The following is a 14,805-nucleotide window of genomic DNA, read 5'->3' as shown; positions in this document are numbered from 1 at the left end:
AAAAGAAATGTTACTAATTCCACAGAGCTCAAAGTAAAGTTCAGCCTCCCAAAGAAGGTGTTTGTCTAGTCCCCTTTCCCCAGAGCACTCATTTCTCCTTGGGTGCTGGTGAATTTCTATTCAGAACTCCTGTGTCATTGGGCTGCTGCATCAGTCAGCTACTGCAGTAGGTGGCCCCTGCATGTGCTCTTCAGTGTCAGGCTTTCAGTCTGAAAAATACAGTATTTAAATTGAAGAAAACCCAATCCCTCATTTTATGGAAATTACGTTTTTATGTAGGCTCAGCACGGTGGGTACTTTCCTCCCCCCCATCTCTCTTACCTGTCTATAATCAGCTACTTCTGCAACCGCTTGTGACTTGGTGGGATGGGACAGAATTCAGACACTGCTCTTGTTACGTCTGTTCTGCACCATAGACCTTAGATTGAAAAAAAAAAAAGGAAAATAAAAAATAAAGCTATAATAATGATGAACTAAGTACCATCCTTCTGAAACAGGGCATTTCACAGACCATTCGCTGGCAATGTTCCCTCGTGGCTCGGAGCGGTTTTGCAGGGGAGCCCAGGAGCTCCTCACCCGGGTCCATCGCCCCTGCAGGGAGAGCTCGCCTCTCCTCCCGGTCTGTCGCCAGGTGTCCCCGCAGGCCAGGGGACAGCGCAGGGACAGCCAGGCTCCCACACCGCCCAGCTGGTGGCACCCGGAGCCCTTCCTTGCTTTCTGTCCGAGGCACAGCCAGGGCTGCTGCTGGCTCGGCACTTCACCGTGCTTCTCTCGTGCTCTGCGAGTCGGTGGTGATGCACAAAGACCGACCGTGCTGAGGACATACAGTATGGCCAAAATGCTTTGCCTTGTGACCCAGGGATCTGCTGACCTTTGCCTTGTGACCCAGTGATCTCCAAACGGTTTAGCAGCATCAGCTTTAGAGACCTGCATGACAGGATATGTTAGCTGAAGTTCCTAGTGCATAAGTAGGTGAAAGACATTTTGAAGACATGTGGAGCACTGTGAAATGAAGTGGTAAGAAACTTGAGATTTTTCATGCCTTTACATTTTTAGCTTTTTGAATATCAAGTAGTTCATCTGTTTTACACCTTGAATAAAAATCTGCTAGTAGGAGTTGAAATTTGTGGCAAGTCCTCTCTTTGGCTGCTGAGTCTCTGGTTTTATGTGTTCATCCAAACCTTCAGGTGATGTACTGAGGCATGTGAGACTTCACAGGCAGAATTCTGTAACAGTGAATCCTGAGCAGCTTCTGGGATAACTTATTCCTGCTTCACAAACATGAGGCTTCATAGTATCAAAAATAATGTATGGTGAGAAACTGGGAGGCTGGATTCCCACATTGTCCTAGAGTAAATCAAATCACTTTTAAGATGTATAAATCTGTTAGTTTCCAACTGCAGCTGAAGGTGCACAAAGCAGATTTTATTTTTACTGTTCTTATTATAGTGGGGAAAAAACACAGTTGTAGCTGAGATACTTATGGAGATTTAAAGTATCTTGAAAAACAGAGTATTATTTCCTGTACTGCTTTTAATGAGATGATAAAAATTATTTCTAGCTGAAAGACAGTGTAAAACTGAATAGGCTATATATTTAGAGGTGGACCACTTGCTGAAATATCACTGTTGTCATTACTGTTTCTGAATGCCTTCTGCATCATAAGAAATTTTTTTTTGTTTTTATTTAAAAGGAAAGAGAAATAATAAATTATCTTGAACAAGGAAGATGTACAGGATGGGGCATAAACCTGCAAAATTGTCAATTTCACTCAAACTCTTTCCAGGCCCTCCAATTTGAATATTGTATTGCATAACATTTTGCCCTTTGTTTTATACAAAGAAGACCTGTGAGTTTTGCTCAGGGAGTGGTTCTGCAGAGCTGACAGTAAGAGCTTGGGTGACACCCTGCTTCTTGCCCCTCCTGGGCAGGTCCATCTCTTGCTGCCAAAGTTCAGCTTCTGTGCCAGCAAACTGCATCATGAGTGCATTTGCATTTTGGAGGATTGTGCTCCTTTCAGGAAGCAACCAGCAGTTTAGAGCAGTTTCTGTTCTCTCACCTAAGCATGTCTTTTGAATTTATATTCAAAAGGGAGACAGAAGAATCAATAAAATTTCTTCTCAGGGGTCACTATCGAGCTGCTTGGCTAATAGGGTTGAAAACATAGAGAAAAGGGAGGGTTTACAACTAAAACAGCAAGAAACCCACTAAAATGTCAGGGAGTTAATAGTTTATTTTCCTTGTTGAAATAGCACTTTCACGGTGGCAGGACAAGCTGTCTCCTTCTGTGAACCTCAGACTCTCATCTTCCATCCAGGCCCCTTAAGATCCTCCCCAGCAAACACCCATTCAGAGCATCACTGGCCTCCTGCCCCTCTATCTAATATTAACATTGCCTTTAGACAACCAAGTGGTTCCACAGTGTTCATTTACTGATGAGCCCTCTGTAGAGCTCCCTTCACTCAGATGTTCTGGATTTTGTCTCATCAAACATATGTTGCAAACATAAAACCTCTCCTAATTACACAAAATAGTGTCTTGTAAAAGGTAGTAGGTAGCTGGAAACATTATTAAAGAAATAGGAAAAGGAAAACTGGTTTGGAGCAGCACTTAGGGAGGTTTAAAGCAAATCTGTGATAGCTTCAACAGTCACCTGTTTGTAAGGCACATGTATGAAAGGCCCAGGTATCAGTACAATCCCCTACACCCCATCCCATGGATGCTCATTCTGGTGTGTCTGCCTTCCCCAAAACACATAACAGCATGGAAAATTCAAAGGACACAATGGTGTGAAGTTTCTTGTGAGGAGCTAGGAGGGAAGGTGTAAGATCTGCAGCTGGGGAGGTGTCCTGTTGCACTGCAGGGACTTTTACCATCAGTGGGACTTGCCACCAAACTCCTGGCTCTTTAAAGAAATGCTGCACTGGAAGATGTGGGAATTACTACCTGCCTATGGCAGGTGGGCTCAGCACAGATCAATCTATTTTGGCTGTAGGTTTGGGAGCACTGGTTCCAGCTGATGGGAAAATGTTTGTCTGCTCATGAGACAGTTTTTATGTCACCTAGAAGAAGGAGACCCATTTTTCACAGCTGCAGTGTGGAGAACTAATAAATGCAGCTTGACTTTCTCCTGGGAAGCAGCCCTCAGGCTTTGGTTTTCCTCCCTGCAGGTCTCCATGCATGTCACAGGGACTGGCAGAGTGTTTGCTGTGGTCATCCAACACATCCTCATTCACAAGTGTCATTTCCAGGCAATGTGAGGCTCCTGCTCCCTTAGTGCCATACCTCTGTCAGTGTCAGCACTTTTTCACCTGTCTGCAGTAAGAAGCCTTTTCCTTGGCACAGAATAGATCCTTCCCCAGCAGCACAGACCTGTAGACCTCCAGCAGAGCTGCATTCCACCACCCTGTCATTGATTCTTGGACAAAAGGAAATGCTGTGCAGAACCACCCACAACGGGGAGGGTTTCTACCTGGAGCTATGCACTTTTTCATCTGAGGTCTGTGCAAGCCCTTTGGGGGAATAAGATGGATTATATTTTGATATACATCGTTAAAGGAAGAGCTAATTGCCATCATTACTGATGGGGGTCAGAGGAGGGGCTGCTGATGGAGCCCCTGCTGCTGAGGGAGAGAATACTTTCAAGACTAGAAATTAAGAATGTGAAGTAATAATGCTATTTGCCCTCATACTGCCTGCCTTACTTTTTACCAGCTTCAGATCAGGCCCTTTCTTTCTTAGGAAGAGTGAAATAAAGCCTGCAAAGTCTCTGAAAGAGAAAGTTTGGTTTGAGGAGTGTCAGACTGGCCGTGATGTGACCCTGTTTGGCTGTTTGGCCTTGCTCAGTCTGCTCAAAGCAGTGTCAAAATACTAAAAGGCAGTCTTCTCCCTGGCTCACATTTGGTCATTTGGGAGTACTTAAGGAATGTGTTCAAAAAGAAAAAAAAAATAAAATAAAATTATTAAGAGTGCTTTTGTAGCTCCATAAGAGGGATGAATCTTCTCCTGACACTTGAGTTTGCCTCAGCCTGATGAGGATAATGCTCCCCTTTTAAATATTAAGTGTCTGTTAAACAAGAATGATAAAAATATTTGATTTGGTATAGAAAATGTATTCTGATCATGGCATTTCCATACCAACAACACTTGGAGGCTTTGTAGAAATAAAGAGCTTCTCTTGCATCATTTTATGGATACCTTTGGATTTCATTAACTTCAAGTTAAGACCTTGCAGTTGGCAGCATCATACTCATAATTCAAAAACAATTTGAGTGTTGGATTAATTTCTCACCAGGAGGTATATTTTGCTTGTTCCAAATGAGAAGAGCATTTTAGACCATGTCAGATTATCAGAATTAATAAAACAGAAGAAATCAGAATCATGAATCATATGCAAACTGTTAGAACTTTAATTAAAGTAATTAGAATATGAAAGCTATTGGACAATGTTGGAGCACAGATCCCCCTGAAAGAAAGCATGGATAATTCTTTTTAACAATGCAAAAACATACATCTATGTCAAATACATAAACAGCACTCAATTTTAATGTGACACATACTTTTATACTTCTGACCTTAGCAGTCATTTAAAAAATGTACAAAGTTTTAACCTTCATTTTTGTTTAAAGAAAACCCACATGTTTAAAGCAAAGCGAAACATTCATAAAAAAACAAACCAGCAGCTTTAGCATGTGCACAAATTACAGAAAGCAACATTTATTTTGAGATAAACAAACTGGAATTCTGTAAGTATGATAGAAAATGATGCATGAGGTAACATTTCATTTAAAATCTAGGATCCCTGTAGTTCCAAACAGTGCTCTGGCTTGACACCTACAGTCCTTACAAAATTGACTTGTTTAAGTAGTCAAGAATGGCTATTAGGCACACTGCTTTGCATAAGGACAGCTTTATCCTAAGAAAGAGTCTGAAGCTGATGCTGAAAGATATTCTGAAAGAAATGAAAACCCACATATCTCTCAGGTGAAATATACATTTGCCTGGCTCTCAGATTTGCCTTCAAATTATAGGAACAAACTATGAAAAATGAGGGGTTTTCTCTACAAAATGTGTTGATAGAGAATTGACTTTAATCCCAGGACAACTTTGGCATAGTGTGGCTAGCTACTGCTTTTTGTCTTTCAGCAGTGTTAGCCTGCTGAGAACAGAACAAAATGTTGTCCTGCAGAACAATCCATGGTCAGAAGGCCAGGCTGGAAAAAGATGAGGTGCCCAAACTTCCTTTGCCCTCTCTCCTGAGCAAGAGTCTTCAGATTTTGGGTTGCTTTTTTTATTAGGATGCTGCTTCCAGACACTACTTCTCACTCTCAATCTAAAAGTATTTCTGTAAAACTAAAACCAAGTCAATTCTAGAGAACCCAAAGGCACAATTAGAACATGCAAATATGAATTCAGTTTTCAGGCATTTCTGTGACACTGTTCCCTGCAGTATCCAGCCATCTTTCACCAGCAGTAGTGAATGTTATGTCCTCATAACCCCCTGGGATTGGAGAACCTTCTGTCCTTGCAATACCATGTTACAAATGGTGCAGTCTGACCCTGCATGGTGTGGTCAGAGGTATCTTTGTTCAGAAACTGCATCAGAACTGAAACTTCTTGGGAGTTACCACTACACAGACTGGTTCTCCTCCATGATGACTTCCTGCTGTGCAGACAAAAAGTTCTCAGCTGCTGCTCTGTACTTTAGGTTTTGCTCAATGTTTGTAGTTTCCTTCTGGAGAGACCTTGTGGCTGGCCCTGCTCAAGTAGCCAAAGGTGGGGATCTCTAGTTTCTAGAGATCTAGTTTCTCTTGTAACTAGAATCTACTAAGATGCCCAGAAACCTTCCACTAAAGATGACAAATGAAGGGCTTGTTGCTCCCTTTGCCCACCAGTATGGTCCTTGTAGGGTGACACAGTGCAGGGTGCTTGCAAAAGACACTTCAGCCCATTTATTTGCAGCCACTTGTTCCTGTCTGTCCATGTACACACAATCCTTCCTCTACACCCACATGTGCTCCTCCTCAGAAGCTTTCTGTCCCATGTAGGTGAAACAAGTCTTTCCTAAAGGGAATGCTGCTGAGCTGTGCTGCAAACCCCATGAAAGCATTTCAGCCATTCCATCATAGTGAAGTCCACTTTGAATTTCTGTGGTGGTAAAATCCCTGCCAAACAGCACAAGCAGCACATGAGGCTTTGACACTATCTGCAATCCCAACAAACCCTACCTAAGTGTTTGGCTTCACAAAACTAAGGCAGAGGCAGTAACACCACAAAATAATCTAAATTATCTAAAATAAGGGAGCAGACAGAACAATGCTCTGAAAGATCAAAACCTGACATGATTTGAGCTTGACTGCCTTTATGATTGTGGGAGCTGTTTGAGATTTTACTTTTGCATGTTTGTGGTGCTTGCAAACATGGTGGATAAAATCTGTTGATCTAAGTAACCAGTTAATTTATTGCCTGTAACATTCCAATTGTTTCATTATAGCTTAGGAAGGACTTTTTGTTCATCATAATAGACACAAAAGCAGAGTTACATTTCCTTTGAAAAGCAAACAATGAAATTGAGCAATGAACATTAGTTCCAGGCTCTGCTGTTTTCTGCATGTGTACATACACCTTACTTGCCACCCAGGCAGTAGTTTCTTTAAAAATTAATGAAATTAACTTTTTTTTCAGTTCTGCAATTTTTGCTTTGTATTTCTGTTGTGGGTTTTTTGCTGAATTACGGATAAAGCTGCTGTTCCAGTTTTTACATCCTTTCCTAAGAGGGGATTTATATGCTCTCATTTGCAGATAGGCCGAGCCATTCTATTACGTAAATGTAAGTATTTACTTTGCATTACCTTGATTACAAAGGGGAGTTATGAGAAAGGGTAGCTTTTTTTAAAATGCTGTATGATGCATATGAGCAGAGGTGGGAGGAAGCAGGTAATCAGTGCAATTACTTGCTGTTTCCAGGCAGTTTTGCTTAGAGAGTTAATGGGAGAAGTGCAGTACAGTCCTCAAACACTTTATCTGCAGATACAATAGCTTGTTTTTGCTTTGCTCTCATTGTGGGCTCCCAGAGGGTGGGAGGGTACTGTAAAGCTGGCTCTGCAATACCAAAGTTTTGTCATCAGCAAAAGAATCTGTGCAGCTCAACATTTTTGCTCACATATCTGAATTGTAGACCCCTATTAGGCACTGTCTCTCAGTCCTGAACCAAAAGCCTAAAAAAAGGCAAGCAATCTTAAGTCCTTTAAGATGAATGGACCTCTCTAGGTTCCTGGTTGAATCAGAGAACAATTTATGTTGTAAGGGGATGGCAGGCAGCTTTCTTGCCCCCTCCATTCAAAGCAGGGCCACCTTTGATGCTGGACCAGGCTGCTCATGTCCAGATAAATTTTAAACCTAATGGATTGCCCCTGTTAATCCAGCTTTTCAACTCATTGTTATACATTCAGTTGTGAAATACAAAACCTGCGTGCCACAAACTATTCTGTGCTGCTCTGGGGATGCACTAACTTTGCTGGAAAAGTCTGGGTAAAGGTTTTCATACAAAGTCACAAGGTGACTGGACTTAGGAAGGCCGGACTTACAAAATTAACTCAAATTAACCCATTTAACTTGAATTAACTCATTTCATTCTTCATTTTAGATAAAGATGCCCCCCAATTCCTTCTACTTCTTGACTCTCCTTTTTAGCTTAGCAAGTGTGAAGCAAAAAACAGTCCATCAAAGAAGAGTTTTGTTGTAAGCTCCTTTTTAATCACAGCGTTAGTTGACATTCAGTCAGCATGACGATTACATTTTCCTTCTCAAAATGCCAACAGACAAAATAAACCTAGCAGGAACCTTCAGAAGAAAATGAGGAAATGCCTGAAGACACTGAACTTGGAATGACAGAAAATAATGAGGTAAAACTAATAAATTGATTTGAGCAGTGACAAGATTTGGTAAAACTAAGGAAAAGTTTCCCCTCAGGATTACAGACAAAGAGCACCTAGAAATATACTGCCATTCTTCTGTTTTACTGAGATGGATTGGATGTCATGGTTATGAAATGCTGAGACTGAAGCTCACTCTCTAACCCTACAATTAATTTGCAGGAGCTGCAGCCCTTCTGTGCAAGTCTGTGCTCCAAGCCGAGCCTAAAGCTCCATCTCTCTGCCCCCGTATTTTGTCTTTAGTCTTTTTGTTCAGGAGGTGCCAATTACTGAGAAGTCTGGCAGTGGTTTTGCTGAGGGCTGCATCTATGCACTGACAATTGAGCTTGGCTCTCCAAAGCAAGTCCAGACAAGCTGCCTGATCCCAAGCTAGCAGCCAGGGCTGCCCTGCATCCCATGCCCTCCTGCTGCTCTGCAGGGCTGCTGCAGACTGCGACCATGCTTGGACCCAGTTTGCAGCTCAGCTGACAACTCTGCCCTTTTCATGGTGCTGCCAGGCTGCCATGCAGTGTGTTGCAGGGCACTGTATAAATTCAGAGCTCCTCTTCCTACCTGGGACTCTACCACAAGCCCCCACAGCCTGTTCTGCACTGCAACCCTTCCACAGGACCTTACTCCCTTCAAAATAGATGGTTTGCTGTACTCTAGTTAAAAACCAAACATGAACAAGGGAAGGTAATCCTAACATTTTATGGTTAAGCTGGTATTTTGAACATGCCAATTTGCCACCAAAACCATGATAATTTTGTCATGTTTCATTAATACTTAAGTGACATTTCCCCAATGCAGCCCTGTCTGCTATTCAGAGACTGGAAGACATTTCGTGCCTCCTTACTGCACATTATCAAACCTGCACACTGGTTTATTTCTGCTTGAATCATCGTCAAAAACATTTCACACTGCTGTCTCTAAGGCTCCTCTACTGGGAAACCAGCATTCTTAGAAATTATGTTATATGGACACACTGCTCCTCATCTTTTAGTCCCTCTCGGGGCAGCTGAAAGGGAAATGGTGTTTTCTGCCCTCTGATTCACTCACCTCCACACTATGCTGCTATCTTTAGGAGGGATATACAGTATCTGTAAGATTTTCAATATGTCCTCTTTCTCTCCCATTCTAGCTCACTAATCTAAGTCATGTTTTAGCCTAATGGTATAAGGTCTGCTGTTTCATTTACTCTTTCATGTAGCTTAAACTGCAACTTTAAAAGACGGCTTAGTATTAGTCCCACACTGAGATCATGTTTAGACTTGAACCCTTGTTCCAAGGAACTATTCAAAGGTCGTAACAAACTCGCCTGCTCAACACTATCCCACGCACACCTGTACACATGTGCACGGCTTTCCAAGGGTTGCTGCCACTATTCCCAGGAAACAACCCGCTGCCCTCCAGCCTCTGCCAACTTTGCCACAAGCACACGGGCTCGGGGAGAGGCGGGGCCCATCGCCAGCCCGTACCCCACCCTGCGCTGCACATCCAGCAGGGGCTGGGATGCAGGGATGCAGGGATGCTGGGATGCAGGATGCTGGGATGCAGGATGCTGTGCTTCCCTCGTCACCTCGCAGCCCCGCACCAAACTCTGCCTGACGCCTCTGGCTGCCCGGCTCTGAAAGCATCCTTTCTCCCTCCTTTGGAAGCACCAGGCGCCATCCCACAAAAGAAGACGCTCCTGCCTTCAAAAGGTTTCTGTTCGTGGGCCGTGGCCCGCCCTGAATCAGCCGCATTCATCAGCCAGCCCTGTCCGTCTGGGGCTGCTTCTCTCTGGCTGCAATTCGGCGAAACACCGGGCAAGAGCCAGATATAAATCTCCTGCTCAAAGGAGACGCTCAGCTGCGGAATGAGCAGAAAACAAAAAGGCGTCTCTGACTTGCCCGCTGCTCTGGCTTAGGAGCGCTGTCTGGAGCGGGGCGCGATCCCTCCTGCCCGGAGCGGTGCCAGCGGCGGGGAGCGGGAGGAGCCCCAGGGCTGCGGGCACGGATGGGAGGCAGCTCTGCCCATCGAGCACTTGGGGAGGGGACGGGGGAAACCCGCACTGCGGGCTCGTAACGCTGAAAAAGGAAAGCTCAGCTCACGTTAACACAGCTTTAGGTACTTATTGAAAGCCGAGGAACATTCATCCAGTTTATCGGTGTTCTGCTCTTAATTCCCACTGTGTGAGCTGCTCTGCAAAGATGCAAGATGCACATCAACTTCCTTTCTCTTATAATTGTAATTTCGATTGTGCAATTCATTGAGATGACGGTGCTTCAGCTCTCAGAAACAGGATGGGTTTCTATTGCAAAATAATCACCACAGAGACAGAAAGCCATTTCATAAGCAACAGCACAAGAGAGACACAGCTAAGTCATTTTAGTAGAACTCAAGGAAGCACTTTTGGAAAGGAAGAACAGGACAGGGCATGTACCAGCATCTACCTGACAGACACTATTGGTGATGTTCTGGCTGGGCTTTGGCCACAGAGGATGTCTGCCCCCTGCCCTCCTAGACCATCACACTGGCTGCTCCACCAGCCCAGCTCAATTTGCCACTGAAAGGGAGCAGCGAGGTTTCAGGAAGCTGCTGAAGCTCCTGGCAGCAGCCCCAGCAGCAACCCCAGTGTCTGCAAGGGACAGAGGGAGAGCTCCCTCCTGGCTGAGCACCCTGCCTGCCCCCCAGCAGCACCTGGGCCTGGGCTGGCTGGGACCCCCTCCCTGCAGAAATGGCATCACATTCTGTTCATCCAGCAGAGAAATGTAAAGAAATGCAAGACGTGCAGGAAGCACAGAGATGCAATGCTCGTGTCCTTGAGCCACTGCTCCAATTCTTGCCCAAATCCCACCACTCCTGTGCTCATTCAGTATCTTGCAAAGTAAAGGACTAGTAAGTCCTTTACACACAATCCTCCTTGAAATTTTATCTTTTACAGTGCCATTAGTTTAGCTCTGTGTGACCAATAATTATTTTTTTTTAATAATTGTTCATATTTTATCTAAAATACAAGTCTCAGTGTTACCCTTTGTTTTCAGATTTTTACTTTTGGGTGCAATCATTACCTTGAAACCTACACGTAATGCTCAAAATTCTTCAAATATACTGCTGTTTGAATTTTGGTCATGTACCAAAAGAAATATTACACAAAAACATTTTCCTGCTTCATCTCTACTGTTCCTGAAAAACTGCATCTTGTGTACTTGGAGACAAATGTACTGGAGAAACCAAAAGCACATGAATAGAGAAGACCTCAGATGGCCACTGTGATCTGCAACTGTCTATATACACATTATATACACATGACTGTTTGAGAATCTGTATTCATGAATGTGTGCAGTCTACATCCTGCACACATTAATTTGTCTGAGGGTTTTTTAAAAAGAATTTATTTTTAACTACTGTCAAGAAGTATTTACCCTGTGGTGACACAGCAAACATGGTTTTAGTCTTACCCTCCTAGTGCCACTGCTCATAAACTGATTTTGCAAATCTATCAGTTAACACAGTAATTTCTACATTTTTTTCTTATTGTATTTGCACATGTAACAAATTGGTACAAATCTTTCCAATAAAACATAGAGTTCATTGATACAATGCCTTTCATGATGGCCATAACTGGTTACTAGTCAACTCAGTAGTTTAGTAGAGACATTTTTAGCTGAGCTTGGAAAAATAGGAAACGTATTGTAGTTTAAAATAAATGTACATAATATACAATATATATATATATATTTATACACATGTGTATGTCTACATACACATATACTGATAAAACATTTAAAGTAATGTTTAGTTTTGATCAGTTCTCTGATTGCTGGGACTACCTGGCAAATAAATCTAGAAACAGAATTTGTCCACAATTAAATAATAATTTCCACAACTTAGAAAAATATACTTTTACTAAATAAGGTTTAAATTAACTGATTGATGGATATAGGGTGGAGGATAATGGTTTCCAGACCCTGACATGATTAAATCTGAAAGGACCCAAGCTGCTACAGACCGGTAACAAGCGCTGCCCCGCAGCCAAACACAGAAGAGCACAAGAACACAAGCTGCTGCCACAGCAGCACCAGTGACACCCAAAACCTCCCTGCTTCGCTCACCTGTTGCACAGGCCTCATTTCCAGCCATCCTGAGCCTCCCACCCCAGCTCACTCTGCCGTTCAAGGCACACCCCAGCCACCAGCAGAGCACACAGCTCTGATGTGAGCGGCTCCTCGCTCCCAACAGCGCTGCCCTGAGAGCCAACAGATCTGCTCACTTCATCCTGGAGGACCATCACTACTTGAGCTTCACCATATGGATTCTGATCTACTGCATAGGTAAATACATTATAGCAAAACATACATTTGTGTGTGTGCGTGTGCATGTGCACAGGAGTATATGTACACATGCATACACACACCAGAGTTTGTGTACATCTCTATAGAAAAGTTTCATGGAACTACGAGTAGTAATGCCATCTAGAATGGTATTCTGCATACATCATCTGATCTTATTCTTTTTCAATATAGAGGCACCAGAAATGATAATAGAGAACAAATCAACCTTTAAAAATTAAAGTTAGATCAGTGGACAAGAACTTTGGTAAAGCTTGTCAATATTTATTTTCATTTTATTCAAATACAGTCAAAGTCTATCAAGTTGCCATCACCCTCTTCACAAGAGGAAAGTGCATGTTTTTTTCCTAAAGAAAATTATATGTAAGATGGGATTTAATGATTCAAGAAAATTCTGAATTAAATGTTTATATTTTTCAAAAGATTACTATCTTTCAGATGGAATGAAAGCTGAATAGAGTTCTTGTCCTGTGTGCATTTTATTTATCATATGCATATATATATATATAAATATATATATATGTATGTCTCTGTTCATGTACCTGTGTGTGTATATACACATCCACACACTTTCAACATGAGAGAGGAACCTGTTTTTCTCCACTTTTTATGGGGAGACTCCCACATTCCTCCCTGTCTTGTACCCTGTGCAGTATAAGCTCTAGTGATGAGACCAAACAAAAAGATAAAGTTCACCATAGTATATTAGTTTATGTAGCAAAGTCATTTTCAAGCAAGTAAAATAAAGCTCTGTATTCCAAACTTCTTTTCCATTTCTCATAAAGAAAGGGAAGGAAAAGGAGGGAGGGGAGGAGTGGGGTTATGGCAGTAGCATTGAGCCAGTGGCACTGGCAGTGTGTGTGCGAGGTCTGCACACACACAGGTGCACAGGAGCAGGGCTTTGGTTGACAAATGCAGATTGTCCAGAGAAGGTGGATGCATAAGTAAGGAAGACTCTACAGTGATGCAATTGTATCTTTTATGCTTGCATGGAGTGAGAAAAAAAAAATCAATTGGGAAAAAAAAAAAAAAAAGAAGAAGCAAAGACCTCTTTTTAGGTCCCTCATCAGTGAGAGCATACTCAGTATGCTAGAGAATTTATCTGAAACCTTTTAAATCAAGGCCTCTTTATTACAAAAATAAAAACGAACAAACAAAAAAGTATGAGAGACGACAAGATGCTGAAGCGTCACTCCAATCGTCCCTGCAGAGAACAATTGCATCCCATTTATTATTCATTCTCTTCTCTCATTTCTACGATGTCTGTCATCTCCTCCGTGTGAGGCATGTCAGTCATTGCAGAGTCTTCACCTTCTGCAGCTGTCTCATTCTCATTCCTCTTCTTTTTCTAGATTGAAACAAGCACCCACAAACCTATCAGTAAGTTGTGCATGAACACACTCCCACCAACTCTGGACATTGGGAGAACTGAGGTGAGAAAATCGTTTGTTTAGAGTAGGTTATTAAAATCTAGAGTATTTTTGTCATATTTGTGGCTTGCCACTAATAACTTGGCTTAATTTAGGAGATTTTCATAGCCTTTCTGGGGCTCAAGTTTTTCCTTTCTAACATAAATGCAATCAGGCATCTCTTATGCTAAGCAACATCCAAAACAGGCTTCAGCATGACTGGAGGGAAGAGAGCATCTGGAATCTTTTACATCACAGACTTTTTATTTAAAAAAAAAGGAAGAAAAACAAAATGTGAGAGAATAAAAGCTTCTCTAGGGAGGGAGGCGAGGTGGCAACCTAATTTCTCAAAGGTCAAACTTCAGGAATTTTACAGGATGTGAGCATTCTGGCCTTTCTTAATGCTGCTGATCCACTGTGATCCCTAGCCTCACCAAGGCCAAGTAATATTAGAGTATTTTTGGCTAGCAGGAGCAGGAGGTCATTCAAGAGTCCTATGATTCATCCAGGATGTCCTGGATTAGTAAAGCTAAGAAGAGTTCAGCCCCCTACAAAACAAGTTGAAGCATCTGTTCCTTATTACCCACTTCTCAGCAGGCTGACTAGTTTTACTGAAAACAATTGTACAGCTGACAAAATATCCCCCACAGGTATTACTGATTCAGCTGAGATGGGTGAATCAGAGACCCAAAATTTCAGAGGTATCTACACAACATTTGATCTGCAGCTCTCCAGCTGCAGGTGAGAATAACCTTGTGTTTAGAGCTACTGGTTGGCTCTGCCACTGTCACACTGAATAAAGAATAAATCAGGTTGGCACAGTTATTACTCCTACTACCTGCATCACCACTGAGAAAAATTAAGCACAATTTCCCTGGCCAGAAAGACTCTGTGGGCTACTATGGTAACAAACTAGCATTGAGGATGTTGTGAAACCACAGGTCAAGACAAACCATTTCAGTGTCTAGAAGTTTTACTCTTTGGTTTACAAGGAGAATATGACAAATTAATCATGACAGAGATTATGGCACTTCTTTGTCTTATGAATCTTGTACACTTTGATCTCTTGCCATGGCCTGCACTGTCATGTCAACACATATCAAAACTGATTCTAGGTTGCTCCAATATAAGGCTTTTAGATATTCCATT

At 42.4% G+C, this 14,805-nt stretch overlaps 1 protein-coding gene across 1 annotated transcript in view; it reads right to left on the bottom strand.

Annotated features, from left to right (window-relative positions):
• Positions 1-12,933: 12,933 nt before the first annotated feature.
• Positions 12,934-14,805, bottom strand: part of ANKH (ANKH inorganic pyrophosphate transport regulator) — a 96,392-nt gene continuing 94,520 nt past the window's right edge. Inside the window, exon 12 of the mRNA XM_079300272.1 lies at positions 12,934-13,595. Within this exon, the coding sequence (XP_079156398.1) occupies positions 13,479-13,595 (117 nt within the window). The 3' untranslated portion in view covers positions 12,934-13,478. The remainder of the gene's footprint in view (positions 13,596-14,805) is intronic.

Source organism: Erithacus rubecula (assembly GCF_903797595.1).
Source record: "Erithacus rubecula genome assembly, chromosome: 3".
Lineage (NCBI taxonomy): Eukaryota > Metazoa > Chordata > Aves > Passeriformes > Muscicapidae > Erithacus > Erithacus rubecula.
The sequence above is the reverse complement of the archived record's forward strand: the minus strand, read 5'-3'. Positions and strand labels throughout refer to the sequence as shown.